Source organism: Amphiura filiformis, chromosome 13 (assembly GCF_039555335.1).
Source record: "Amphiura filiformis chromosome 13, Afil_fr2py, whole genome shotgun sequence".
NCBI classification, from domain to species: domain Eukaryota; kingdom Metazoa; phylum Echinodermata; class Ophiuroidea; order Amphilepidida; family Amphiuridae; genus Amphiura; species Amphiura filiformis.
Genome location: NC_092640.1, coordinates 22,268,383 through 22,295,284, shown reverse-complemented (window position 1 = coordinate 22,295,284; position 26,902 = coordinate 22,268,383). Strand labels below are relative to the sequence as shown.

General features: G+C 38.8%; 1 protein-coding gene across 1 annotated transcript in view; it reads left to right on the top strand.

Moving 5' to 3' along the window:
* Window positions 1-26,902, top strand: part of LOC140167490 (zinc finger CCCH-type antiviral protein 1-like) — a 42,092-nt gene that overhangs the window by 8,867 nt on the left and 6,323 nt on the right. Inside the window, exons 2-15 of the mRNA XM_072190797.1 lie at window positions 1,487-1,529; window positions 8,696-8,856; window positions 9,782-10,037; window positions 11,688-11,896; window positions 12,187-12,388; window positions 15,545-15,676; window positions 17,787-17,802; window positions 18,335-18,495; window positions 20,297-20,444; window positions 21,062-21,231; window positions 22,105-22,265; window positions 23,012-23,201; window positions 24,242-24,471; window positions 24,628-24,840. Of these exons, the coding sequence (XP_072046898.1) occupies window positions 1,487-1,529; window positions 8,696-8,856; window positions 9,782-10,037; window positions 11,688-11,896; window positions 12,187-12,388; window positions 15,545-15,676; window positions 17,787-17,802; window positions 18,335-18,495; window positions 20,297-20,444; window positions 21,062-21,231; window positions 22,105-22,265; window positions 23,012-23,201; window positions 24,242-24,471; window positions 24,628-24,840 (2,292 nt within the window). The remainder of the gene's footprint in view (window positions 1-1,486; window positions 1,530-8,695; window positions 8,857-9,781; window positions 10,038-11,687; window positions 11,897-12,186; window positions 12,389-15,544; window positions 15,677-17,786; window positions 17,803-18,334; window positions 18,496-20,296; window positions 20,445-21,061; window positions 21,232-22,104; window positions 22,266-23,011; window positions 23,202-24,241; window positions 24,472-24,627; window positions 24,841-26,902) is intronic.

Sequence of the window (26,902 nt, the reverse complement as noted above, 5' to 3'; positions counted from 1 at the left end):
TACGGAGGTAAAGAAATACACAGTTGCCTGCAAGCCGTGCACCATACTTCAAATACTTACGGTAAATCTGAATAATGGTCACATGTTGACATATCATGTGTTCGGGAAATCACGTGGCAACATTTATGGATTTGAGACTTGTTTACTAGTTAAATTGTCATTTGTATTATTGATTATTTATCTTTGTTAATTAATATATCTTTTAAATGCTGATAAATCGTGGTTGGCTGCCCATATTATCTGTTAAATTCAATGTTTTATGAATATAATTCTACCACGCAGAGGGGGTCACACAGCATAATTTCACACTACACGATTTAGCTAGATTTGGAGCTCTGCACTTCAAATTCACGTCAATTTCAAAGTTTATACACTCAATATATTTAATATAATACTAATTGTTTTGTTATAACAAACTGGAACACGAAATATACTAGCTTATTACCTATACAGAACGGGGATTTATACACATTCACTCAGCAATTTGACATGCCTGGCGCATCAAGCCATTCTCTGTCTGGATAACATGACTGTCGCCCTCAATACGTCTGGGCACAAATTTAAATACGCTATTTACATATGAATGCGGCCTCATGCTAATTTCTATTGCCGCTTCCAGGTATTGTTCTATGGCTAAGTATTCATTTCTGTAGCCCTGTGGAACAACCTTGAGCAATATTTTCTTTAAAGCCGATACAATGGCATCCAGCTGTCATGTGATACAATGGGGCACGGTGGCTCAGTGGTTACGGCCTTGGACTCATAATTTCAGAGCTTGCTTGACGTGCGTGGGTTCGAGTCCCCGTCCCGCCACCGTGTTGCGCCCTTGGGCAAGGCGCTTTGTCTCGCTTGCCTCACCCCACCCAGGTGCAATGGGAAGCTGTTAGTGGTAGTCACAGTCGTTGTACTGATGAACCCTGCGCCATTTGTAGGCAGCAAACGTGGTTCCGACATAATCTAATAACGGCGGAATAAATGTAAAGCGCTTTGAGGCTGTTTACGTTATAAAGCGCTATATAAATATCTACATTTATTTTATCTACATTTAATGGCATCCAGCTGTCATGGAATAATTCTGGTATAGCCTCTGCACAAGTATAACCATTCCCATACCTCATTGAGGCATTATATTTACCAAATTACTAGTTTTTATATTCTATGGTGTAAAATATCTTCAAAACGTAAAATAAACGCACGTAATTTACTTTAAAACAACAGAGGGTGCTATCTTTTAAGATATCTCTTAAACTGACCAGGTTGCTAAACCAGTTGTGAATCTTAAATTGTTGATCAACATAGCCTACGGACCACGTGTAGATAATAGACCTATACCAACCTCTGACCTTGGTATAGTTTACTCATTTTTGGTTCATTGGTGCAGTATAATATACACCGTAGTCAATATTGTGTGTTTTTCTTTACATGCGTCTAAAAACTGTAACGCATGTTTTTCTCATTCACTTTATTCCCTCGTAATTATCCATAGCTGTTCCAGTACCCATCGACTTGATTCTGATCATAACCAGCTTGTAAGTAACAGAGACTTTTAACACAATGAACCTTGCTAATGCATGTGAAACAATGCATCCAGCTGTGTCATGGTCTTATCGTGGAATAATTCTGGTATACCCAGCGCACATAACCCCATTACTAACACTAACCCTAACACAGGATGCGCAGGGTAAACCAGAATTGTACTGTGATGTACCCTGTATAATCCTATGTCATGAAATAGGGGAAGTTGCCTTTCTAATCATGCAATAGTTTGTTTATTAAGACGTTTCTGGAAAACCCCTAAGATGTAAATAACAACATCATTTATCAAGATTTTTTATGTCAAGGGGAAATCCATAGAGATTGTAAATTGAAATGACATAGTGGGAAAACCCCACAGGAAGTGATGTAATGTTAAAGGTGAATGTCTATTATTAGAACATTGGGGAAAATCCCGGATGGTTTGCTATAAAACAAGATGTTTGTAATAATTCTTGGCAGACCTGTATCGATATGATTGTAATGTGAATGGATGTAGCTATAGCTCTCAAAAAGACAGTTAATAATGTTAACCAGTTAAAATCAGGATACTCAAAGAGTATTTCTGAGTGTGGTCATGGAGATCATGAGTTTCCTACAGTGCTATTTAAAACAGCCTCTGAGCGATGGAGATGGATGGATATTTTCACCGACAAGCTGGAAATATGGTTATTTAAAAGCTACGAAAATGGCCCAAAGTAAGACACAGGGTCTACTGCGGATTGTGAAGGACTTTATGGAAAATGTTACAATTATTATCACCTGGATACAGATCTGACAGGCTGCAATAGCCTTTAATATGACAGAATGTCATGGGAGATCAAAACTCCACATGTGTGTGATGGTGTTCGTGCTTCAAAAAAGAAGTATATACATTTTAACCAGTTTACATAGCCAATAATAATTGAGCTACTTTTAATACAGCAACGAAGGAGATTGCCAGCACACAAATGTGCTCTTCCTCATCAAAGGATTAAAGTTCTTCTGTCGAATTGCTGGAGTTTGCTGGGTTTATGAAAACCACACATCTGTCATATACAGCGGAGCAGTATTAAAGAAGCCTGTTCCCTGGAGAAAGAGTGATTGGTGAAAGAAACACCATTTTTTGGAGAAAGCAGCGCAAGGAGATATATTTTTGGAGAAAGCAGCGCAAGAAGATAAGTGATTGGAGAAAGCAGCATCATTTTCGTGTGAGGATTTCATACGCAAGGATATTTATAAACGCAAGTGTACAATGGACTTCGCGGATTTTTGCAGGACAAGTGAATAAGGATATATTACATCAGTCGTCCAGAACATTGCAAGAACTCTAGGATCACCAACAAGAAGACCGCTGGTTAAGTACTAATAGAATAAAACTGATTGTGTGATTTTATTGTATATACAATATTGTTGTTATATGTACCAATCATACTTTGTTTTCAATTAAAGACTTAGATTTTGTTAGCTTAATCAAACAGTGTATTGTGTATTCGTGTGAGTTCGGGTAAAAGGTGATTTTGGCCTTGAGTCAGTACGACTGGTAACAGTACCATGACATGCTTAATGAGTTGGATAAAGGTAATGTAATCACGTTGGTTCTTTTGGAACTCTCTTCTGCATTCGACACGATTAACCATAATGGACCTCTCCTCTGCATTCGACACGATTGACCATAATAGTCTTGTCCAGCGAATGCAGAGAGAGTTTGGTATTACATGGTTTGCTCAAGATTGTCCTGAAAGCTTAAAGATCGTTGTAGCAAAGTATGTGTCCTTGTTGAGCATTCTAATAAATGTCCTTTGCAATATGGTGTTCCCCGGGCATCTGTTGCAGGTCCACCGATTTTTAGGGCATATGCTCAGGCAGTTTCTGAAATCATCAGGCTCCATCAGGTTGCGTATCATATCTACGCTGACGATACACCATTTTACGCTAGTTTTAATCCCAAGTCACAGGATGATATGGCTGCTTCACAACTTAGGCTCATTAAATGCATCGCTGAGATACGATCGTGGACGCTTGAAAACAAGATAAATGTGAAAGACACTAAAAATTATCTTCATTCTTTTTCTCCTAGATGTGCAGCTGCTATATCCCACCTTGACTTAAAAATCGATGGATCTGTAATTACACCCTCTGCAAGCTTTAGAACTTGGGTGTTATTTTTTTTATAATGGTTTCATCGAGAATGATCAAGTCACTGCAGTGCCCTGTGTCGCAGTATTAATTTCCACCTGCGTAATCTTGCAATAATACGTCGCTATATTGATCACATCTCTTGTGCACATGCAGTGAGATCTTTGATCCTTTCTTGGCTGGATTATGGCTACTCTTTGTTAGGTGGCTTTACGTACAAACCGTGGCATGCAACGTCTCCAAAAGCTTCAGTGCGTCTCACTTTCCAAGTCAGTGCGTCTCACTTTCCAAGTCAGTGCGTCTCACTTTCCAAGTCAGTGCGTCTCACTTTCCAAGTCAGCGGACTGGTGCTGCGCCTTTGTTGCGAGAGTTGCATTGGTTGCATGTCCAGCAGAGAACCGTCAATTGTCTTGACGGTACATCGCCAAAATATTTGCAGGATCTTTTTCACAAGTATAGTTGTAACCGTGGCACAGTGTCGACACCATGTATTATAAATATTTTTTCCCTGCAACTTAATTTCACCGAACGCAAGAAAAGGAGTCCTATCTGATTGGCTAGAAATCGATCGCTAGATCGCTCAGTGGTGAAGTACAAACTCAAAATGTAGAGATGTATTCAATTCTATTGAAATCAATATTTTGTTATTGACGCAGATAAAGAAAGTTGCATAGTGTCTCGATGTGCATTGTATTATAGACTTGTGATTTAATATTCTATACAGCACGTGGATCTGATTTCAATTCTCAAACAGTTGAATATATCACATTTTAATGCACGATTTAAAAATCGTTATGTACACGTATAAAATGCAGTAAGATATATCCACAGCAATCAGCAATCGCCGCTGATTAGTGTACTGAATTTCCAGTTAGTGTATTGAAACAAAACCTTGGTTTTACCTGACAACAAATCGAATTTTCTTGAGCATGCGCAAATCGTAAAATCGTAAAATCTCGAACAAAATCGCCATGCGTAGCTGTTGAAAAACGAGAGATTTCGCCGTACTGTCACGGCAATTTTTGACACGAAGATATAGGGATGATGACGCTGTGCGTAGTTGGCTTAGGTCCTTGAAAGATGTCACCCGTCTTGAAATCCCCAAAACAAAAATATATGAGGATAAATCTTTTTCTGTTCAAGGACCTATGTTTGGAACAGTTTGCCTACAAATTTGCGTGATGTTCCTAATGTGCAATCTTTCAAGAAACTCATAAAAATCTTTTGTCTTTGTTTACCGCACACGGCCGTTTTTAACGTCTACTTTTATCGAAAACAACGAAAACTGAGGGGGTAAACTATTAGTCTCGTATATACGTTTGTGGCGTGTCAGACGCCTACACAGCGAATGCCCACCGTTACTGATGAGTACGTTGAAGATATGGACACGTAATACATAATTATTACGCTTTAAGCTTACTGAAAGTTAAGTTTTTAAGCTTACTGAAAGTTAAGTTTTTAAGCTTACTGAAAGTTAAGTTTTTAAGCTTACTGAAAGTTAAGTTTTAGCTTCCTTAAAATCCCATTAGATCATGGTTATATAATAGTTAAAGTGTCCAATACCTTCAATTTAACAATGATTTTGTCTCTAAGCTAAAGCAATTAATGTAAGTTTAATTGAATCTATTCCAAAGTGAAAGTCCGATTCTTGAAGACCCGGTCAGTGGCCCGAATGTAGACGGGTGGAAAAATTCGGTCTTTTTTTCACCAAAACATAAACTGTGACTGTACAGAACGGAACCCGTAAATTGCTACGGAACCCGTAAATTGCTACGGAACCCGTAAATTGCTACGGAACCCGTAAATTGCTACGGAACGCGTAAATTGCTACGGAACGCGTAAATTGCTACGGAACCCGTAAATTGCTACGGAACCCGTAAATTGCTACGGAACCCGTAAATTGCTACGGAACCCGTAAATTGCTACGGAACCCGTAAATTGCTAAGGAACGCGTAAATTGCTACGGAACCCGTAAATTGCTACGGAACCCGTAAATTGCTACGGAACCCGTAAATTGCTACGGAACCCGTAAATTGCTACGGAACGCGTAAATTGCTACGGAACCCGTAAATTGCTACGGAACCCGTAAATTGCTACGGAACCCGTAAATTGCTACGGAACCCGTAAATTGCTACGGAACGCGTAAATTGCTACGGAACGCGTAAATTGCTACGGAACCCATAAATTGCTACGGAACCCGTAAATTGCTACGGAACCCGTAAATTGCTACGGAACCCGTAAATTGCTACGGAACCCGTAAATTGATACGGAACGCGTAAATTGATACGGAACCCGTAAATTACTACGGAACCCGTAAATTGCTACGGAACCCGTAAATTGCTACGGAACCCGTAAATTGCTACGGAACCCGTAAATTGCTACGGAACGCGTAAATTGCTACGGAACGCGTAAATTGCTACGGAACCCGTAAATTGCTACGGAACCCGTAAATTGCTACGGAACCTGTAAATTGCTACGGAACCCGTAAATTGCTACGGAACCCGTAAATTGCTACGGAACGCGTAAATTGCTACGGAACCCGTAAATTACTACGGAACCCGTAAATTGCTACAGAACCCGTAAATTGCTACGGAACCCGGAACCCGTAAATTGCTACGGAACCCGTAAATTGCTACGGAACGCGTAAATTGCTACGGAACGCGTAAATTGCTACGGAACGCGTAAATTGCTACGGAACCCGTAAATTGCTACGGAACGCGTAAATTGCTACGGAACCCGTAAATTGCTACGGAACCCGTAAATTGCTACGGAACCCGTAAATTGCTACGGAACCCGTAAATTGCTACGGAACCCGTAAATTGCTACGGAACCCGTAAATTGCTACGGAACGCGTAAATCGCTACGGAACGTGTAAATTGCTACGGAACCCGTAAATTGCTACGGAACCCGTAAATTGCTACGGAACCCGTAAATTGCTACGGAACCCGTAAATTGCTACGGAACGCGTAAATTGCTACGGAACGCGTAAATTGCTACGGAACCCGTAAATTGCTACGGAACCCGTAAATTGCTACGGAACCCGTAAATTGCTACGGAACCCGTAAATTGCTACGGAACCCGTAAATTGATACGGAACGCGTAAATTGCTACGGAACCCGTAAATTACTACGGAACCCGTAAATTGCTACAGAACCCGTAAATTGCTACGGAACCCGTAAATTGCTACGGAACCCGTAAATTGCTACGGAACGCGTAAATTGCTACGGAACGCGTAAATTGCTACGGAACGCGTAAATTGCTACGGAACCCGTAAATTGCTACGGAACGCGTAAATTGCTACGAACCCGTAAATTGCTACGGAACCCGTAAATTGCTACGGAACCCGTAAATTGCTACGGAACCCGTAAATTGCTACGGAACCCGTAAATTGCTACGGAACCCGTAAATTGCTACGGAACGCGTAAATTGCTACGGAACGTGTAAATTGCTACGGAACCCGTAAATTGCTACGGAACCCGTAAATTGCTACGGACCCCGTAAATTGCTACGGAACCCGGTACATAAAATTATAATAATTATGTAATGTAGAATTTTATCGGAAATTTTGGCCCGTAGAGCATTTAGTTACGTAGCTGGTTGAAACAAGCTAAAACTCATCGCGTAGCGTTACATTTGTAAATCGGACCAAATTGGTTCTTCGGAAGAGTGCGACGATGATATCAGAACATACCGATACACTATTTCGGCATCGTAAAGAACTACGGAAGGACAAAATATAAAAATGGAGAATTTATCGAGATTGGTAAAAACAAGCGAAAAGTCATAGCGTATCGTTACGTATCTCACACGAACCAAATGAATGCTTCGTAAGGGTTTGACAACAAAATTGCAACTCACAATGATTTCAGTCGGCGCACACACACTACATGTTATACTTTTGGGTTTCTATGTAGAGTTTACATGTACATGTACTGTAGTACAGTAGTATAGTGCGTGTATTATCAGTACATGTCATATCATTTCTGCAAAGCATATGGACTGTGACACTGTTATGCTCGCACAAATTATTATCATTAGCATCTGTTTTACTTGTAAATAAAGCGAGTATGATTATTAACTGTTTTTATGTTCCAATATTCTGACTAAAATACGCTATACCGTACGGTATGATTCGCATTTTGTGCAGTGAATTTAGCGATGGTGTACGGACAGAAGTTGTCTATTATCAAGCATCTAAGGAGTGTGAACGGTAACTCTTGGATAGCATTTTTATCTAAAGCTTCTGGTTTACTTGAAAAATTAATAAAATATAATTGGGAGTGTTTTTGTGGGTCTATTCTAGTGATCAAAATGGGCTATTTTCAACTTCGAAAGGACATTTCGTCGCCATTATCGGCGACCGATTACATTCGGTAACTATGTAGGGTTGGGCGGTATGGGAATTTTGAGTCAACAGTACCGCTATACTTTTGTGTGCTAATTGGTATCGGTAGTTTTAAATTATAACTCTTTGTATCGCCCAACACCACTTAAACCAAATAAGACTCCTTAAGTCAAAACTGAGGGCGCTCTAGATAAAAGTAGACATCACGCATAGGCGGCGAACGGCCGTGCGCATTTTCATGTATTATATGCCGTCGTGCGGAGCCGTTGCGTATAAAATATACTTTTTAAACATTAATAATAATATGTATTTTATATGATGTAGGTCCATAATTATTTGGGTTCAAGTGTCTTTTTACTGATTCTTTTTTTTTTATAGATCAGACGAGCCTGAGAGCGGCGGGCGGCCTCATTCGCACAAGCGAGTCGGGCTCTTTACCATTAAGTTTAAACTATGTTTTACCCCGCAAAGAGGACATTATGGGGGAAATTATGGGGTAGATAAAAAAAAACCCGAAATAAACTGCATATTCATATAATGACGTATGCCATGAACATTATACGCAATATATATTGGACCGGTTCATAGGCCTATTTGTGGTTATTTATTTACTGGTATGATAATTAGCTATAATTGGGTATATCTGCATTCCAGTCGGTAATCCGATTGATTGTGCATGAATTTTTATACTTGTTTTAGGTTGCTTGTAGCCATCAATTAGATGATCTTGACGATGAAATCATCTTGAAGTTATTGAAGCTGAGTTGCGTAGAATACACGGTTCCTGATGTCTGCAAATATTACAACAGCATCACTAAATGTGACGATACGGAAAGATGCAAATTCTTGCACATCTGTCGGTAAGGAATACAATAATTACTCAAAATGATATCATGGCACAAACAAGTCAATAAAACGTTGCAGTTTAGAATATTAGGCTACAGTGCGCAAAAGAATAAAAGGCATCAGTTATATGTGCACCCCTGTATATCATAAACAAAGACAGATGTCATAATTGGATTGGTTTTAGATCACCGTTTCTTTAATTCTCAACAAAACTTAATTTTGAGACATTTGTCTTTGTTTAGGATATATGGCAGGGGTGAACATAACTGGTAGCTTAAGGTTAGCAACTATAAACTGTTGCGATTTGGTAGTTTACAACATCTTGCGAATAGTAGTGAGCCTGAGTAGTGAGTTGTTGGCAAAAATTGCATGGATCCTTTTCATAGCGAGTGTGTAGAAGAATTCAAATATCACAGAAATACTTTTGTAAGTCCTGTAGTTCTGGAGTTATGTTGTAACGAAGGCTGAAACAACAACACTTTTGTAAAACGTACATACCCAGCAAACACAAAACGTTTTCGACATCATTCGCAAAAGGTTATAAAAGGTTGGCAGAAAACGTTTAAATGTCGGGTTATATAAAGGGTACATTAATGGTATAAAACGTTTTTATAACATTAAATAACATTTGTTGGTAATTTACTGCACAGCAAACACAAATGTTTTATAGAAAACATTAAAATGTCGGGTTATATCAATGGTATAAAAACGCCCCTGCCTTCAGCGTTAATTTCTCAACCGTGTGTAGAAAGATATAAGAAAACAATTGCTCTGATCATGCTGATGTCAGTGTAATAACATTTGTATATCATGGAACTGCTCTGTTCATTGTTGGATTTGAAATAACGCAACGTCGACAATCAGAATCATTGCTTGTTAGCTAATCTCAATTGTTATGTTACTCATTTATACGTGTTTCTCATGTTTTACCGATTTTAGATACTACATTCAAGGTGACTGTAAATTCTTGGAACAGTGCCGTCGTTCTCATAACATTCTTGACCAACAGCCACGACAAGTGCTAGAGGAGTTTGGGATTGATGTAGAACAGGATCCAATGGATCTTGTTCAAATGGTTCGATATAAAAAGCGATGCGAAGGTGGTGATGCCTATAGTGATACCGAGAGTGATGATGGCTACAGGGATACTGATAGTGATGACGGTGGATACCTATATTCAAACTCGGGTTGGAAGGTTAGAACTCTCGTTGGAAGAGATGATAACAGGGGCGTAGCCAGCTTTCTTGGTCAGAGGGGGCAAAATAAAACTTCAGGGGCACAGCTGAAAAGAAAAATGGAGTTGCAACATGTTTTTGAGCTTCTGAAAGGGCTTTATTGTGATGATGTGCTCGCGTAGCGCGCAAAAAATTTGAATTTGACTCTATTTTTGCCCATGATCGAGATAAAAAGGGCTTTATTGTGACAATTTTGTATTTTACACTATTTTGGCCCATGAACAGGGTGAATTTAGATGGAAAATGGGCTCCTTGCTCTTTTTCTTTTCCTTTGCCCTTTGGTCAGAGGGGCACTTTTTTCTTTAATTTTTTGTCAGGAGGGACAGTCTGCCCCCTGTCCCCCTGCTGGCTACGCTACTGGTTGATAGAGAGAAATCTTATTATGCTGGTGCGCATCTGCAATTTCAATCATCAGACATTGTGAACAACGTAATAAATCAAATATTTCACGCCGCCTTTTTTGCCCGTCGTAACATAACGATGTGGTTCGCTATTGTGATAATGACAGAATCTCGACCTCATAATACTAGTAATTGACAGTCTTGACCTCTGTTTTGCCCACGGATCCACATGTGTTTCAAGTTGTATCACCCGAGTACAACAAAAAGATGCTATTCAAAAAGGGTAGCTAAACTTGTCACCAAGATGCCGTCAATAAATCAGTTGAAATGATTGTACCATTCTGGGTGAAAACGTGAAACTTGTGATAAACAGAAAATAAAGCAGACAAGTGAACAATCCCTATTTCTTCCGATGCGTATGATTAACATAATTACAATACAAACAATTGTGAAATTTACTCAGAATCATTCGATTAAGGGCTGGGGTATGAACGTTTGGACAGTATTTATTTTGGGACATTAGAGCACATCAGACATATCGAATTGCATTCTGAATACGAAGAATGTCATTCTGATATCAAATAATTTTGATTTTTGGCAAATCATTAAAATTGATATTTTTTATATTTAACAGTACTTGAAGTAAACTTTATAAATCTGATGATTTATACTTAAAGTGTATGTAGGTGGGATGAAAAGCCGACGATCAATTGAAAATTTTGACCTTTCGTATTGAAGATATGGATTTTTTCCCAAAACACCAAAAAAAAATTAGGTCTTTTGGGAAAAAATCCATATCTTCAATATGAAAGGTCAAAATTTTCAATTGACCGTCGGCTTTTTCCTCCCTGCTACATACACTTTAAGAATATATCATTAGATTTATATAATTTACTTCGAGGACTGTTATATATCAAAATTTGAAAAATATCAAATTTTTGTAATTTGTCATAAAATTTGTATTATATTGTGATTTAAAAAAATGAAAATTATTTGATATCAGAAAGACATGCTTCGTATTCAGAATGCAATTCGATAGGTCTGAGGTGCTCTCATGTCCCACAAAAAATACTGTCGAAACGCAATAAACGCTCATTTTGGATCCCTTAACGGACAGCCAGATACATTTTCCCACCCTTCTTTCAGTTTCTGTCAATATTTTCTTCCTCTTCATTTCTCTATATTATTTTCGTCCTGTCCTTTTGTTCCCCATTATGTTTTAATCTCAATAATTTCTTGGATATTGTTTTTACTAATATCATATTGTAGCCGGATCATCCACTCATATGCATATTTCATCTCGGAGGAGCATGTAACTATGGCGACCAGTGTGTTAATATTCACACAGAGGAGCCGTTTCAATGGCAGTGGCAACAAAGAACTAATGATGAATGGATTGATTTTTCACCAGGACCCAATTGGGTAATCGAGAAAGCATTTTGTGATGTAAGCAAAACCAATACTCACGTCAATTGGCGGTAAGTGTATAAATTTATCTTATCATGTATATCGTTGAGAGTTAGCACACGGCCGAATCTCGATTCGTCTCTCTGAAAAGGTTACGCATGATTGTCTTAAATGAAGAAGCATGGAGTCAGCACTTTAGAGAAAGAGAGTAGTATATTAATTATGTTACGGTGTCAAGCGTGATAAGTAAGAGAAAAATGGCGGCAAACTAGGGTTAGTTAAAGCAATAGTTAGTCCGAAATCATCCTTACACCAAAACAAGATTGTAACATATTTTGGCATTGTTTATCAAATATTACAGAGGTACAGGCAAAACAGTAATCGCCAATGTTGATCTTGATGAACATCGAATGACCTATGACATAGGTACTGCACAGTTTGAGAGGGAAGTTCGTCGCCTTGGTCCACGTTTCGAGAGTCAGGGTTGGAGGAGTGCTTTCGTCACCACGTGGCTTTGGTATTGGAAAGATGATGATGGGCGATATATCGAGTACGGAAAGCAGGTGTGTATTTTTTCATTTTCGTTCTCAAAATGTAAAAATTATTATTTATATCAGGTGCCACACTGATATATTGTCAAGCACTGGAATCTTCTTCTTCTGCTTTTTCTTCTGCTTCTGATTATTTCGTCAAACCATCTTTTAACATACTACTAGTGCCAGACGCTTGTATCAATCTCGACCAAACTTGGTCACAAGAAGCACTGACCAAGCTCCTTAAAGTTTGTACATAATTAGGGGTGAAAGGTCATGTAGGGGTTATTAATTGTCATTATGAGAACATCTTTAAAATGCTACTAGTGCAAGGCGCTTGACCCAAATTCGACCAAACGTGGCCATAAGAACCGCTGACCCAAGCTTTATATAAATTGTACACAGATAGGGGTCAAAGGTTATGTAGCGCATATTAGGGGTAATTAAGTGAAAATCTGTAAAAATGTTGCTACTTCTTTAACTTGCATGCTATGACCATTAAACTGATATTGTACCACAGCTTAAGGGTCAACTCAAGGTAAAATTAGCCTGATCTAGCTTTTAACATCTCTGTGTAAAATTTGATAGAACAGCTATCATTAGGCACGGTGACCTACATTTATAATAGACAAGCCACATCTGGAATTTTGAATTTTGTTTCCAAGAAAAGTAAATATTTTGAAATAACCAAGTATTATTAAAGCAGAATCGTAATCAAATAAGATAGCTAACAGTGGATCTCACATAAGATTTTTTTTTGGGGGGTCTATCAACTGTATAAGTGGACCAGGTAGAAGGCGTGAAGAACTGTTAAGGGGGTACTACACCCCGGTGTTAACTTTGTGACTATATTTGTATTTTTCTCAAAAAATAATAACACACTGGTAACAAAAGTTATGTATATTACAGGGGCAAGGAATCCAGTTACTACACTAAAATTGCAGTGAACCTAAAATTGAGGTACATCCTAGCCGTACCACATTTCTTATCATAAATAAAAAACCGCTTGTCTTGGATCACTGAAATTCCGAAGTAGTAATTGGATTCCTTGCCCCTATGATATACATAACTTTTGTTGCCAGTGTATAATTAGTTTTTGAGAAAAATGCAAAAATAGTCACACATTTATCGAGGGGTGTAGTACCCCCTTAAAGGAGTGTAATTTCGCTTGTTCATGGGTGGGAGGGCAGTATGGGTAGGAGGGTGTTCACTCAAATGTTAAACTTTGCCCAGGTCAAAGGTCAGGTCAACTTTGAAGTTGCTCCGATGGGACTCTAACTTGGGAAAAATGATCCCTGACGCTTGGGGAGTATTAAACTGCACAGGTCATCCGATCGAGGTCAAAGGTCAGGTCAAATTTAAAGTTGCTCCAATTGGCCTGTAACTCAAGGATAACAATCCCTAGCACTTGGGGAGTATGAAGCGGTAAAGGTCAACTGAGGTCAAAGGTCAGGTCAAATTTAAAGTTGCTCCAATCGGGCAGTAACTTTGGGAAAACAATCCCTGGCGCGAAACCGCAAAGGTCATTTGAGGTCAAAGGTCAGGTGAAATCTAAAGTTGCTCTGATTGGTCTGTAACTTGGGGAAAATGATCCCTGACACTTGGGGAGTATAAAACCGCGAAGGTCACCTGAGGTCAAAGGGAAGGTCAAATTTAAAGTTGCTCTGATCAGCCTGTTACTCAGGAAAAAATTGACACTTCATGAGTATAAAACTGCATAGGTCATTTGAGGTCAAAGGTCAGGTCAAATTTAAAGTTGCTCCGATTGGCCTGTAACTCAGGAAAAGCAATCACTGACACTTCAGGAGTATGAAACTACAAAAAAGGGTCATCCGAGGTCAAAGGTCAGGTCAAATTTGAAGTTGCTCTGATTGAGCTGCAACTTGCAGAAAATGATCCCTGACACTTAAGGAGTATGATACCGTAAAGGTCATATGAGGTCAAAAGTCAAGTCAAATTTTAAGTTGCTCCCATTGGGCTTTAAAGGTCCGTAACCCGATCGACAGCATCATCCCCCGATTTTTTTCATTGTTGATGAGGTTTTGGTATCACATAATAGATACTATTTTTCTCATTACTATCCTGAAATTTGACGCTCCAAGTCGATGTATTTCCGGAGAAATCATGAATCACAGCGGTTTTTACAGGTTACCAGTTTGTAAACAATAAAAATTTCTTCGGATCATGGGAAGAGAAAAAAGCGAACTACGCTAAGTGTAGTCTCGCGGCCAGACTGTATGTGGCTATCACGAGGATCGACGAGTGTCAGACCGACGCAAACTGGCTGTGTAGGAGACTACGCTAAGTGCTGAGGAGACGGTCCGCCGTATATAATTAAAACAATTCCTTGATTATTTCAGTTGGTGAAATAGCTCAATTGGCTAGCGCGCCGTTCTTTTACCCGAGAGGTACCCGGTTCAAAACCCGGTATCGGAAGGTTTTTTCCTCTCCATTTTTAACCCAAACTTTTTATATTCATTTGAAATGTACATATTGCAAGGGGAAATATATTTTGTTTCCTTTTTTCTGAAACGGTACGAAAAAAAAAAAAAAAAAAAAAACAACAAATATTTTCCGTTCAATACGGGCCGGGCATTGCAGCATGTCAGCATTCGTCATACGAACGGGAATTGTTGTTGTTGCATGCCTACCCAGAATGCAATTCACGTATACAAGGTATTGGATTGCAAATTTGGCTATTTATTCACATTTACGCTGAAAATGCTCTCGTTTTTCACAAAGCAGCATAAAGGGGAGATATTTGATATTATTATGTAATTTTAAAGACAATCCATATCCAAAACCAATAGGGTTACCCCCTTTAACTCGGGGAAAATGACCTCTATAAACAAAATAAACCAAAACTATCCTTCCATTTTTAGCATTTCCACATTTAATATCATCAACCATATCAGCTGCCACCTGATATATGTGCTTCTTGAGCACAGTAGCCCTAGTTATTTTTGTAATTTTAGTAATTTTTAAGGTTTTCTTATTCAATTATATTCACTACTTTTTGTGAGAGTAACTATCAGTATCAATAATCATATTTCACAAAATTGGAAGGTAATTTTAAGCTCATCAATTGTCATATGATATAAAATAAGTCGCCATACTACGTACGCATAATTTAGGGGCTCATTAACGACATTGCAGTAGCTATATTGTCTTTTTTTCATTTTCTAGGAACCTGCTCAACAAGTGAACAAAACCTTCCCGGGTTTTGCAGGCTACTGTGCACCCAATATGTCACATGCACAAGCTCAGCGTAGTCTGTACACCGGACAGATGCATGTACTCAAGCCACGTTTGCCACAATAGGCCAGTAAAATCAGCTGAAAAGGTCAAAAAAATTGCAACATGGAATTTTTTTGCGGAAAACATTTCTATTAGGTTCCCTTATCAATATACTAAAAGTCTACCAAAATCAACCTCTGCGAAATATGGATAAATCGATTTTTTTCAAAATGGCCTCCAAAATGATTAAAATGATGGACAAAATATAGAAAACAGACTCACTATGTCACTTATTAGTAATAGTAACACGATTCGTATGTTTCAAGCTATGCTTCGAGGGTCTGAAATAAGATTAATCACTTTTTTCTCACTTGTTAAGTTTTCAAAATGGCCGCCAAAATAGCTGGAACGGTCATTATTCCATCACTAAATATGGAATTAAATAATTAGCACTTGTAAACACAAACTGATAGTTTGGGACCACAAGAAACCCTCTGTACCACAGAAAAAGCTTTTGACACCCCCAGAGGAACGGGGATACCCAGTATCACCAAACCCTAACGACATATCGCCCCACCAACACACGTTTCTTGTGACCCTCTACGTCTGAACGTATGACAATCCTGAGGGGTGGAACGCCTAAAACGTGGGTCAGTCTCAGTTCGTGAGTGGTAAGTATTATGCGCTTGCTATCTCCCTCTCACTACTGAGTGGGGTAAACACTGAGCAACTCTACTTACCTCCCACGATCTCTTTGATACGCGCAAGGTTCCCTCTTAGAGCCCTCACTGGGCGTGACGGTTTTATCGCATATACCCCGCAATGAGAACCAGATCAGGGAGGCACATCGGGTAACGAGTAGAGGACAGGTATGGTCTGGTTCTTGTCCAGGAACCCAGCCCGGGAAGGATATAGTCTACCCCAGTGGTGAAGCGTAGGTGGTGCTCGTCTATAGACAGAACATGTACATAACTGAACAATGTCGACCGCAGGCTACTGCCATCAAGAACACAGTCTTGAGTGTCAAGTCTTGCAACGAGAGAGGTCCTCCGTGGGTTCGAAGGCCTTGGGTAGATACTGCAACACCAACATGAAGTCCCATTCCAGAACCAGGGAGCGAACTGGAGGTCTTTCTGTCACCATGCTCTTAATGAGGTCCGCAAGGGCTGGACTCGATAAGACCGTCATATACCCCCCCCCCCCCAAGTTGGGAGGGCGAGTTAGCGCAGCGGTAGTTCCCTCGCTTTGCACCACTGAGGTCCCGGGTTCAAGCCCCGGCGCGGCCCAAGGATTCATGTGCACTTGGTTTATCCCGATTCCATGCTCGCTTTCGCAGGTTTTCTCCGGGATCTCCGGTTTCCTCCTGTATCGCAAAAATCGGTGATTAGTTGTTTGGTTATCAAAAACATTTCCATAACTAACATGTACTATTTTAATGCTGATTCAGCTTCTATGGTGAAAAGTTGATTGCCCTGTCTGTATTCACAACTCATAATGAACGTATTTGGCGGCCATTTTGAAATTTTGAACAAAAACTACGCAGACAAATAAATATTTATGAAACGGCAAAGGGCATAAGAGCATTTGTAGGTCAAAATGTCACACAATTCCCACATGGACACTCATATAATATTGATATCACAACTGTCTATTTTTCACGACATTTTGGCTGCCATTTTGAAAAAGTCAATTTTACACATCTTTCGTAGAGGTTGATTTTAGTAGACTTTGAGTATGTTAAAATAGAGACTTAAGAGCAACATTTCCATAACTAACATGTACTATTTTGATACTGATTCAGCTTCTATGGTGAAAGGTTGATTGCCCTGTCTGTATTCACAACTCATAATGAACGTATTTGGCGGCCATTTTGAAATTTTGAGCAAAAACTACGCAGACAAATAAATATTTATGAAACGGTAAGGGCATAAGAGCATTTGTAGGTCAAAATGTCACACAATTCCCACATGGACACTCATATAATATTGATATCACAACTGTATATTTTTTACGACATTTTGGCTGCCATTTTGAAAAAGTCAATTTTACACATCTTTCGCAGAGGTTGATTTTGGTAGACTTTGAGTATGTTAAAATAGAGACTTAAGAGCAACATTTTCCGAAAATAGAATTCATGTTGCAATTATTTTGACCTTTGGAGATTTTGGGGCTGATTTTTACTGGCCTACAAGCAGTTCAAAGACCAAGTACGTAAAACCATGACTAGACTACTAAACAATATCGTTGTGAATTTGGCTGAGCTAGAAACCTTTAAATCGGGGGGGGCGGACACACTCTATCTGAAGTGGCAGGAATATGCCTCGGCCATGTTAAAAGAAGGAGCCGTTTAGGTAAAATGTACATTTACAAAAATATGGGGTCATTCACATGCACCTGAATAAAAATGGGGTCATTTGGTATGACATTTAAAAAAAAAGGAAAAAAGGAGGCCAATGGGGTACGAAATTGTAAAATGGGGCCCATTGGGCACAATATTGCCGAAAGGGTTAATGGAGTACAAACATGTAAAAATTCATAAATTAAGGCTAAAGGCCAAACTGTAAACAACAACAACAACGCTGTTGACGACATTCAATCAGATGTGAAGAAGTTCTTCATGTGGTTAACTAGAAGGGATGTACACACAGCATACTGCGATGAGTAAGTCTGATTTACGTGTTCTTATTCCGGATCTAATAATGATTAACTAATCTTGTTTTTTGATGTCTTTACCCATAGATAATATGCCGCAAGCCCCACAGCCAATGCATCGTATGGCTATACCAGGACCAGCCACCGCTGCAGCAGCAGCACAGAGCCAGCGTGCTGGATTCAAGTACGCAACCGTAGCCCGTAACACCCAGAACTTTTCTCAACCAGATGCATCAGGTGTGCCACAGGTTGGTATAAATGGTTACTTTGTAGAGACACTACAAAATGGTGTATTCAATCTTAATTCATGCATACTGTATTTTTACTGAAGTGAATATAAGAGCTGGGGTCAACAGCCGGGAATATTTCCTCTATACTCCTATCTCTGGTAGATTAGAACTTTTTTTTGTGTGTGATGTGGCATTTAAATATAACTATCATACTAACTTTGCAAATTTATGTGAAATCATTTTGAATGAAAACACTCATAATTTTACATACTACAGACCTTATCATAGCGAAAGTATACATTTTCTGAAAGGAAAAAGATGAATCATTTGTAAACATGTCATCTAAATTTCAGTAGGGGCTTATTGATCAGATATCGGCAATCACTTCTCTGATAAGCGACGGAAGTTACGTCACAAAAAACGCTACGCTCCTTGCGATTAGGCCAAGTAAAATAAAAAAACATGTTTCACGTCCGGGTTTTTGAAAAAAAAATGAGGAGGAGGGGGCTTTTAATTTTTTTATCGCAAAATCGGTGTAAATACCCATAATTACAGCTGTTTTAGCATACACAATAGTGCCTGAAAAAAGGAGGCCTCTTTTTATTTCTTGTTCTGTGATGTAGGCCCCCTCTAATTACCTCAAAACCTTCCAAAAGTGTTTCTTGTATATTAGCAAGGCTATAGAAAGCATTTCTACTTCCTAGACATATTTTTTGAAAAGTTATAACTGAATTTCAGTTAAAATTTAATTGAAGAAACCTCCAAAAAGGAAGCGGGAGGGGACATGAAACATGTTTATTTTTTGATTTGGTCTTACCTAGTATAATTATGTCCTTGAAGCATCAGTTGCAAATCCAGCAAATCTAAAATATTGCTGTAGAGACAATGGCTCTCCTAAAAATGTACAAGAGATAGGCTTTTACGACGGGAATTCATAACAATTAGTGGGTTTTTAGCGGGTTCGCCGTCGGACAAGTTTAGAACTGTCAAGCTTTCGTCAGGAGTAGCTCTGACTTCTTCAGGGCAAAGTACCTAAGAATGAGACATGTAGACCGCCCCTTGTCTACTGATGACTCTGACAAGAGTTGTTCACTGAAGATTGCCCCTTGTCAACAGCCCAGATAACATGTATATATTGGCCCAATGTTGGTTTTCAAACGCCAATCTTGGCATCGGCATTATTTTGCTGGCCATATTGGGCCAATCTTGGCTTTCCATTGTTAATCTTCATATTGGGATCACTGTGGCAGCCTAAATTGGTCCAATATAGGCACAATATATTGGTTATGAACAGCTGCCAGCATGAAGCCAACAATCGTGATGCTATTGGCCCAATATTGGGCCATATTCGTCATGATCAATAAGACCAGTCTTGGCATTATTTTGCTGACCCATATTGGACCAATCTTGGCTTTCAATTGGCAATTTTTACATTGGCATCATGTTGTCAGCCAATATAGGTTAACTTATCCGACGGCGAACCCGCTAAAAACCCACTAATTGTAACAAAATGTGTTCTGCATATATTTATTTAAAGCCTTATTTAGTCACCCGTTCATCAGCTTCATCGGGTGCCGTCCACAAGCCCAACTTTAAAACACATACAATTTTTCAAAGTACAAAACTAGTATTAGCCTACTTGTTTTGCTGCCGTTTACAAAGACCACGAGTCTAGCCATGGCGTTCCATTAGCAAGTCCATTTTTTTCCGATGGCAGTCAGCTTCCAAGTTTTGTTCATGTACAAGTATTAGGATTGGTTCAAATCCAATGACAATTTATGAACATTATTATTTCTCATTTCTCATTATTTGCTACTAGCAACCTGCTCAACAAGTGAACAAAACCTTCCCGGGTTTTGCAGGCTACTATGCGCCAACCATGCCACAGACACAAGCTCAGCGTGGTCTACACGCAGGACAGGTGCAGATGCCAAAACCACGCTGGCCACAAGCAGTGCAAAGACCAAGTACGTAAAAAGATAGGCTGTAAAACTAAATGGGACACAATTCTGAGTACTAAACAATATCGTTGTGAATTTGGCAGAGTTATATTTGGGTTTGCTTCGCTAGGTTCGGTCGGATTGTTAGTTGTCAATATCTTTACTTGGTCGTGTCCCTTACAGGGTTTAGGTTTATGTACATGTAAATGACGATCTCTGTCAGCATAACAGTTAATTTTTGAATTTACTTCTTTTTAAAACTCGGTTACGTGGTGGCCGACATTGAGGTGCTTTTACAGCTACGATGGCTTTTTGGCGGTGATAATTCATTTCGTAATTCATGGTTTATCATTGCTATGCAATTTTCCAATCTTCTTTCAAAAATATGAGTATTGTCTAGATAGTTATAAGGAGTATCAGCCTTTTATTGTGTAACGTGATCGTTGAGAACATTGATGTTTGACTTTGAACCCACTTACATTCTCTAATTTTAAAATCCTTCATAGAACGGAAGTATCTGGTGGTTCTAATATCTTTTGATGGTGTTTGCGTACTGACTGATCTATCATCTATGTGTTCTTAACCCACATCATATAATGAGTAACCAGTCTTGAATCAAAGTTGTTTGATGTATTTTCCTGTAGGTATACCACAAGCCCCGCAGGTAATGCAACGTATGGCTATGCCAGGACCAGCCACCGATGCTGCTGCCGCCGCTGCTGCAGCGCAGAACCAGCGTTCTGGATTCAAGTACGCTGCCGCAGCTCGTAACACGCAGAACCTGCCTCAATCGGGTACATCAGGTGTACCACAGGTTAATATGAATGGTATGGGCTGGGGTCCAGCAGCCGAGAAGGTTGCCTCTATGCTCCTATCTCTTGGAGTCTTTTGAACGTAGATTTGAATGTAATTTAATTCATCTTTACATATAATTTTTTATGTCCGTGTGTCATGGTTTGCATTTGGATCGCACATTATTTTGCACTGAAAGACTAACAAAGTTCAATCTTTCCTAAAACATGCCATCTAAATTGTAGTAGGGGTAAGTCCAACAAATCCAAATTAATGCTGTAAAGTAGAGACAATGGCCCCTCTAAGAATGTATTGTTTGACAGGGTTGCCCAGTTGATATACTATTAATACACGGAATGACACTGTTTTCTCAAGGAGCCGCGACACGAGGCCAGCATTAGCCTAAAGCACATCAATATTGAAATAAATAAAAATAGAGGGCCTTATATTTGCACACAGATACGCCTATACCGCATGTAGTCAGGGAAAGAGCTTATAGTCCTGAAGCTGCCTTATTTGCTGAGAAACGGTCAAAACTTTCTTTTAACATTTGGAGTCCTAGGTCCATATTATTTGATCTATACTATAGTGCTGATAACCCTAGGGTTTTAAATGTAACAATTCAGTTCAGTTCAGTTCCAATGCCCTGAAGCTGCTTTATTAGGTGAGAACAGCTTACTTCGTATATTTAAATTTATGCCCCTGGGATCTTTGACCTCTGGGGCCAAAAAAAGTTCAAGTACAGGTAAAAAGATTAGTTCAAATATCATGACAATTTATAAACATTATGATTTGACCCTGAATGACATAATTTATAATGACCTTAACGTGTCAAATTTCAAGAAGGGTGTCTACGCTATTGATTATTTTACTCTTGTACATTTATAACTTCTAGCAACCTGCTCAACAAGTTTACAAAACCAACACAGGTTTGGCAGGCTATTATGCGCCCACCATACCCCAAGCACAAGCTCAGCGTGGTCTGTACGCAGGACAGATGCAGGTGCGCAATCCACATTGGCCACAATCAGGGCAAAGACCCGGGGCAAAGACCAGGTACGTTAAACTATAGACCAAAAAAATGCTTGGGACAAACCTCTGAATAATTAACAATATGATATCAATTTGATATTAACTCTGAATTGTGACCCGGCAGCACAAATGAGCCGTAAATTCCGTAAATTGTATTCTGAGGTACGGTGTAAAATGTGTACGAAGGTCGTATTCATCGGTAACTTTATAAGCTGGCCCGACATCGATCTCATTTTGATAGTGAAACACTAATCAATTATCCTATTGTTGAAGTGGATAATAAGCTTCTACCTTAGATGGCTCTGGTCTTTGTTTGCTTTTGCTAAATCCTGTTTAAGTGGTGGGTTACCAGGCATTGTAATTTGTATATGTACAACGAGAGAACTTTCTTAAACCTCTCGTTGACTTGGGGATGATTTGAAATGACCGCCAATTATAACTGTTTGATATTTATTGACAGCAATGTGGAAAAAGAGAAACATGTAGAAACGAAAAAAGCTATAATTTTTTTGAAGGAGCAAAGTTTAACAAACCATAACCCCGCTTCTGGATATCGTTTGAAGTCAAATGATATACCATTTTTAAGTTTATGATGTTTATTTTTAAACACGAAATAAAACAAATTGACCGGGGGAGGAATTTACGGCTCATTCGCCGTGAACGGTCACAATTGGCAAGAACAAAATGTGGTGGTGTCACCATGTTTATTAATAATAGTTTTTAAAAATCAAACCAAAATGTTCTCTTTAATATCCAATAACACATAAAAGAATAATTTTGAGAAAAACACTGTTGGTGTATTCATCTATTATTATAGATATACCACAAGCCCAACAGCCAATGCAGCATGTGGCTATGCCAGTACCAGCCGCCGCTGCTGCTGCTGCCGCCTCTGTATCAAAGAGCCAACGTGCTGGATTCAAGTATGCCGCCGCAGTCCGTAACACCCAGATGTCTCAGGTTAGTAGTAGTCCTTCAAGAATGACCCACGGCTATGTGGGGGGGGCTCGGCGAAGCCGAACAACGAGGCCGAAGGCCGAGTAGCGAGGCCGAAGGCCGAGTTTTTCGCCTCAACATGCTCAATACTAGTATATAGTTTTAAACTTCTCAAGCCGAGAGTCATTCTTGAAGGACTAGTTAGTAGAAATGGTTCCTAATATACAGCGACATCACAAAATAGTTTAATCAATATATTTTGCTGGAGTGATTATGGGCTAGATTCCAACTATTCTATAAGGTGTTTAAAGTGTCCTCCTAAACACAATAAGCCCTAAAAAAAGTTCCTGACAATTTGTAAAATGATAAACCCATTACAGGGTCGGCAGCCTCTTTAGAGAACCAAGAAAAGGTTCTTTTATGGTTCCTTTTAAATTTCGCCCCATCTATTCTCCTCATTTTGTCTACACTAGTTAATTCTATCAAAAAAAGTGGATTTATACATGTTATAACATGTGTGACTTTACTTGTTCTATCAAATGACCTCGGAATGGCTTCATAATAATGATAAACATGAAATTGTACTACATTTTCTGATGCTTCTTTTGTCATTTTGGAACGTCATAATTTGCTATCAACCGTAATTGGTGAGCTGTACGAGAATTCTACAATTGACCTATTCAGAATAGATTTAATCATCTACACTGTGTCTCGTCTCAAGTTGAGAGTAACACCAGGTTGGATTGAGTAGTGGCATATTCAAATCGTGCGCTAACCTAATCCCGCAGCCGCGGGGCGTATTTGTACGTAAGCTGGGGACGCAACCGCGTAAACGCACTGATTCAAGTCTACAAAATCCAACATAGCGTTACCATCAGCTTGAGACGAGACACAGTATAGAGTACCTACTAACTTAGTTTGAACTAGTGAAATGCCGTTGCAGTTCCTGTTTCACTTAAAAATAGTGAACTCTCTACAATGTCGTTCGCGAACAGCCATACCTTCTGACCTAGCTGTTATTTAATAATTATTAATGATTTATATTTGTGTTGTGGTCGTTCTAGAACAACAGAGGCACAGAAGCGGTAATAAATAGCAAATCTTTGGAAGAAGCTTACAGAAGCTTTCTTACTTGTGATCAGGAAGGGCGAGTATACTTTGAAACGAGACATCATCGTTACGAAATTGATTTTCAAAAGATGAAGCAAAAGAATCAACGGATCGGAACAGAGAGAGAAGTGAGACGACGACCACAATTTGCTTCCAAGACCGATGTTAATGAACGGATTCAAAGGTAATAGCTTCTGAACCTATATATATATGAAACAATATGACACATTCAATAGCATAATACGTATCTAACATTTCTTACATTTCTATCATGTATTGTATGGTACATTATTTTCTACATTGACTAGCCTGTATCCAACTTAACACGTTTCTCGCTTAGACACAAAGATGCGTCAACTGCTTTGACATCAGTTCCTGACATATGGGACAAAGACGTTATTTCACAAACCGAAGATTTCCAACTTTGTTCCGTTTCAAAGACATCAGAAGAATTTCGAGATACAGCACGACGTTTCCTAGCAACGTTGCCTGGTGCCTCCATTGTATCAATCAAAAGGGTACAAAACGTGGAATTATGGGAAGAGTTCAACAGGTAATAATCCCACCAATATTGAGAGTATGTAAAGAAGGTAATTTAGGTTGACCTTTTCAGTCAAACATTAATTTGTGAGAAAATTTATATCTGCTTTAATTTGCTTTAAAGCGTCTCTAAAGTCAAACTTTTCTTGACAAAATTACACACTCCGCTCTTATCATTGGCCATCGGAATCATAACTAGTGTATTTTCCCAAGTCGAAAATTCGGAATTTCGAGCTGTGAAACAGTATCTAACCAGTGCTAACCAAAATAAGGCAGTGCTAGCTGCAACCTATAAAAAGACTTTTCCTCTACCGCGCCGAAATGTGTTAATGGTTAATGGCCATGTCTGTCATAAGTAACAATTTTGCCGAAATTAATGTAATTTTACCGGGCCGAAATTCAGAAATTTTGCCCGGTGCATATTATCCAAATAAAATAGGACAGTGGTAGCTGTAAGCCATAAAAGACGGTTTTAAAATAATTTCGCCGCTGCGAAATTAATTTCGGAATGGCTGATATTTTAAAGCAAAACATATACCAAAAAATATTTAAAATGGCACTCGTGTAAAGGTGGCCATTTTGGCTTTTGTTTTGGAAATCCCTCATACACTCCCATCACGTCTTTAGCGTCCCGTAATAAACTTTTTAGGCTTCTTGTGAGAAACACGCCATCTCGCGATGACCTCATGGCATGTGAACCAATCAAAATCCAGCTACTATCCAACCTGAAAAAGGACGTGCGCTTGATGTAAAAAGGGATAAAGTCAATACTTGATTCTGAGAATGTGTACGCATGGTGGTGATTGTATTAAAGAATATTGTAAAACGCCGTCGCAAATTCGACGTTGCCAACATTATAGGCTATCAGCAGTTTTAGCTAGTTTTGCGTCTGCCTGCATAGTAACAATGGCGCATAGCAACGATTAGGGCCTATGGGACTGGCTCAAAAAATCAGATAGGATTTAATAAAGTTCAAAGTTCATACAAGGTAAAATCGTTCGACAATCGTCATGGATAAGAATTTACGCACTGGAAACGTACACGTAGGCCTATCATAGCTGATTAGCTCTCAACAATGATGACGTGATGATCGATAATTAGCATGATCAAACTCAGAACTGCAAAAGTCAGATATCTGATATGTTTGGTGGCCAGATGTATTCAAGCAGCTAGGGGACACAGTGTGTGGGCCCGCGGGTGTGGGGACGCAGGGGTAACTTTGTCAATCAAATACTTCATCTATTGTGTCCAATACATAATGATCCGATAAAAATATCGTAAAAATAGAATCAAGATTGTGGATGAACTATGGCGGCACGTTTTAATACTTTACGAGGTGATTCAGCCAGGTACCTGGATTCAGCAGCAGGATGCCATGACTTAATTTATTCTTTATGATTACGATTAAAAAAACAACAACGAAATTATAATAATAATTAAACGATGATAATATTATATATACTATAATATATAGGATTTTGTTTTATATTAAAGAAATTATAAACATATTTTATCATAGGCCTAATTTAACATGTTAACTATAGGCCAAGGCCTATATCATTTCGCAACATCTTATAGGCCACACAAACAGCATGAACATGATGAATATTACAAACTTGTCAAATAACTTGAAAACATGAGACGAAATAGGCCTACCTAGATTTTCGTCTCAGTTAAAAAACGTTGTCATTTTGTCTTTATTTATACAATTTATTTATACAATATTGCTTCTCGTATCATTTGTTTTTGTGTAATTATTTTAACAAAACAATAGCCTACCAATCCAATTTAGCAGAAAAATGTTATATTAAAATGCACTTTGCGATATTTGTAGGCCCTAAATTCAATTAAAACGCCATATAGGCCTAACTGCACGCTGAGGTATAGGCTGAGAGACAAGCTTTTTCAGCCTACAATGAAATTATTATTATTATTTTTTATTTGGTAAAAAAGCAGGACAATAAATCTGAAGTGTTTTCCAATTAATACATTTTTGTAGTAGGCCCTAACCCAGCGAACACAAAACATTTTTAAAACGTTGTAAGCAGGTTGTATTTTGGGTTTTGGTTTTGCTT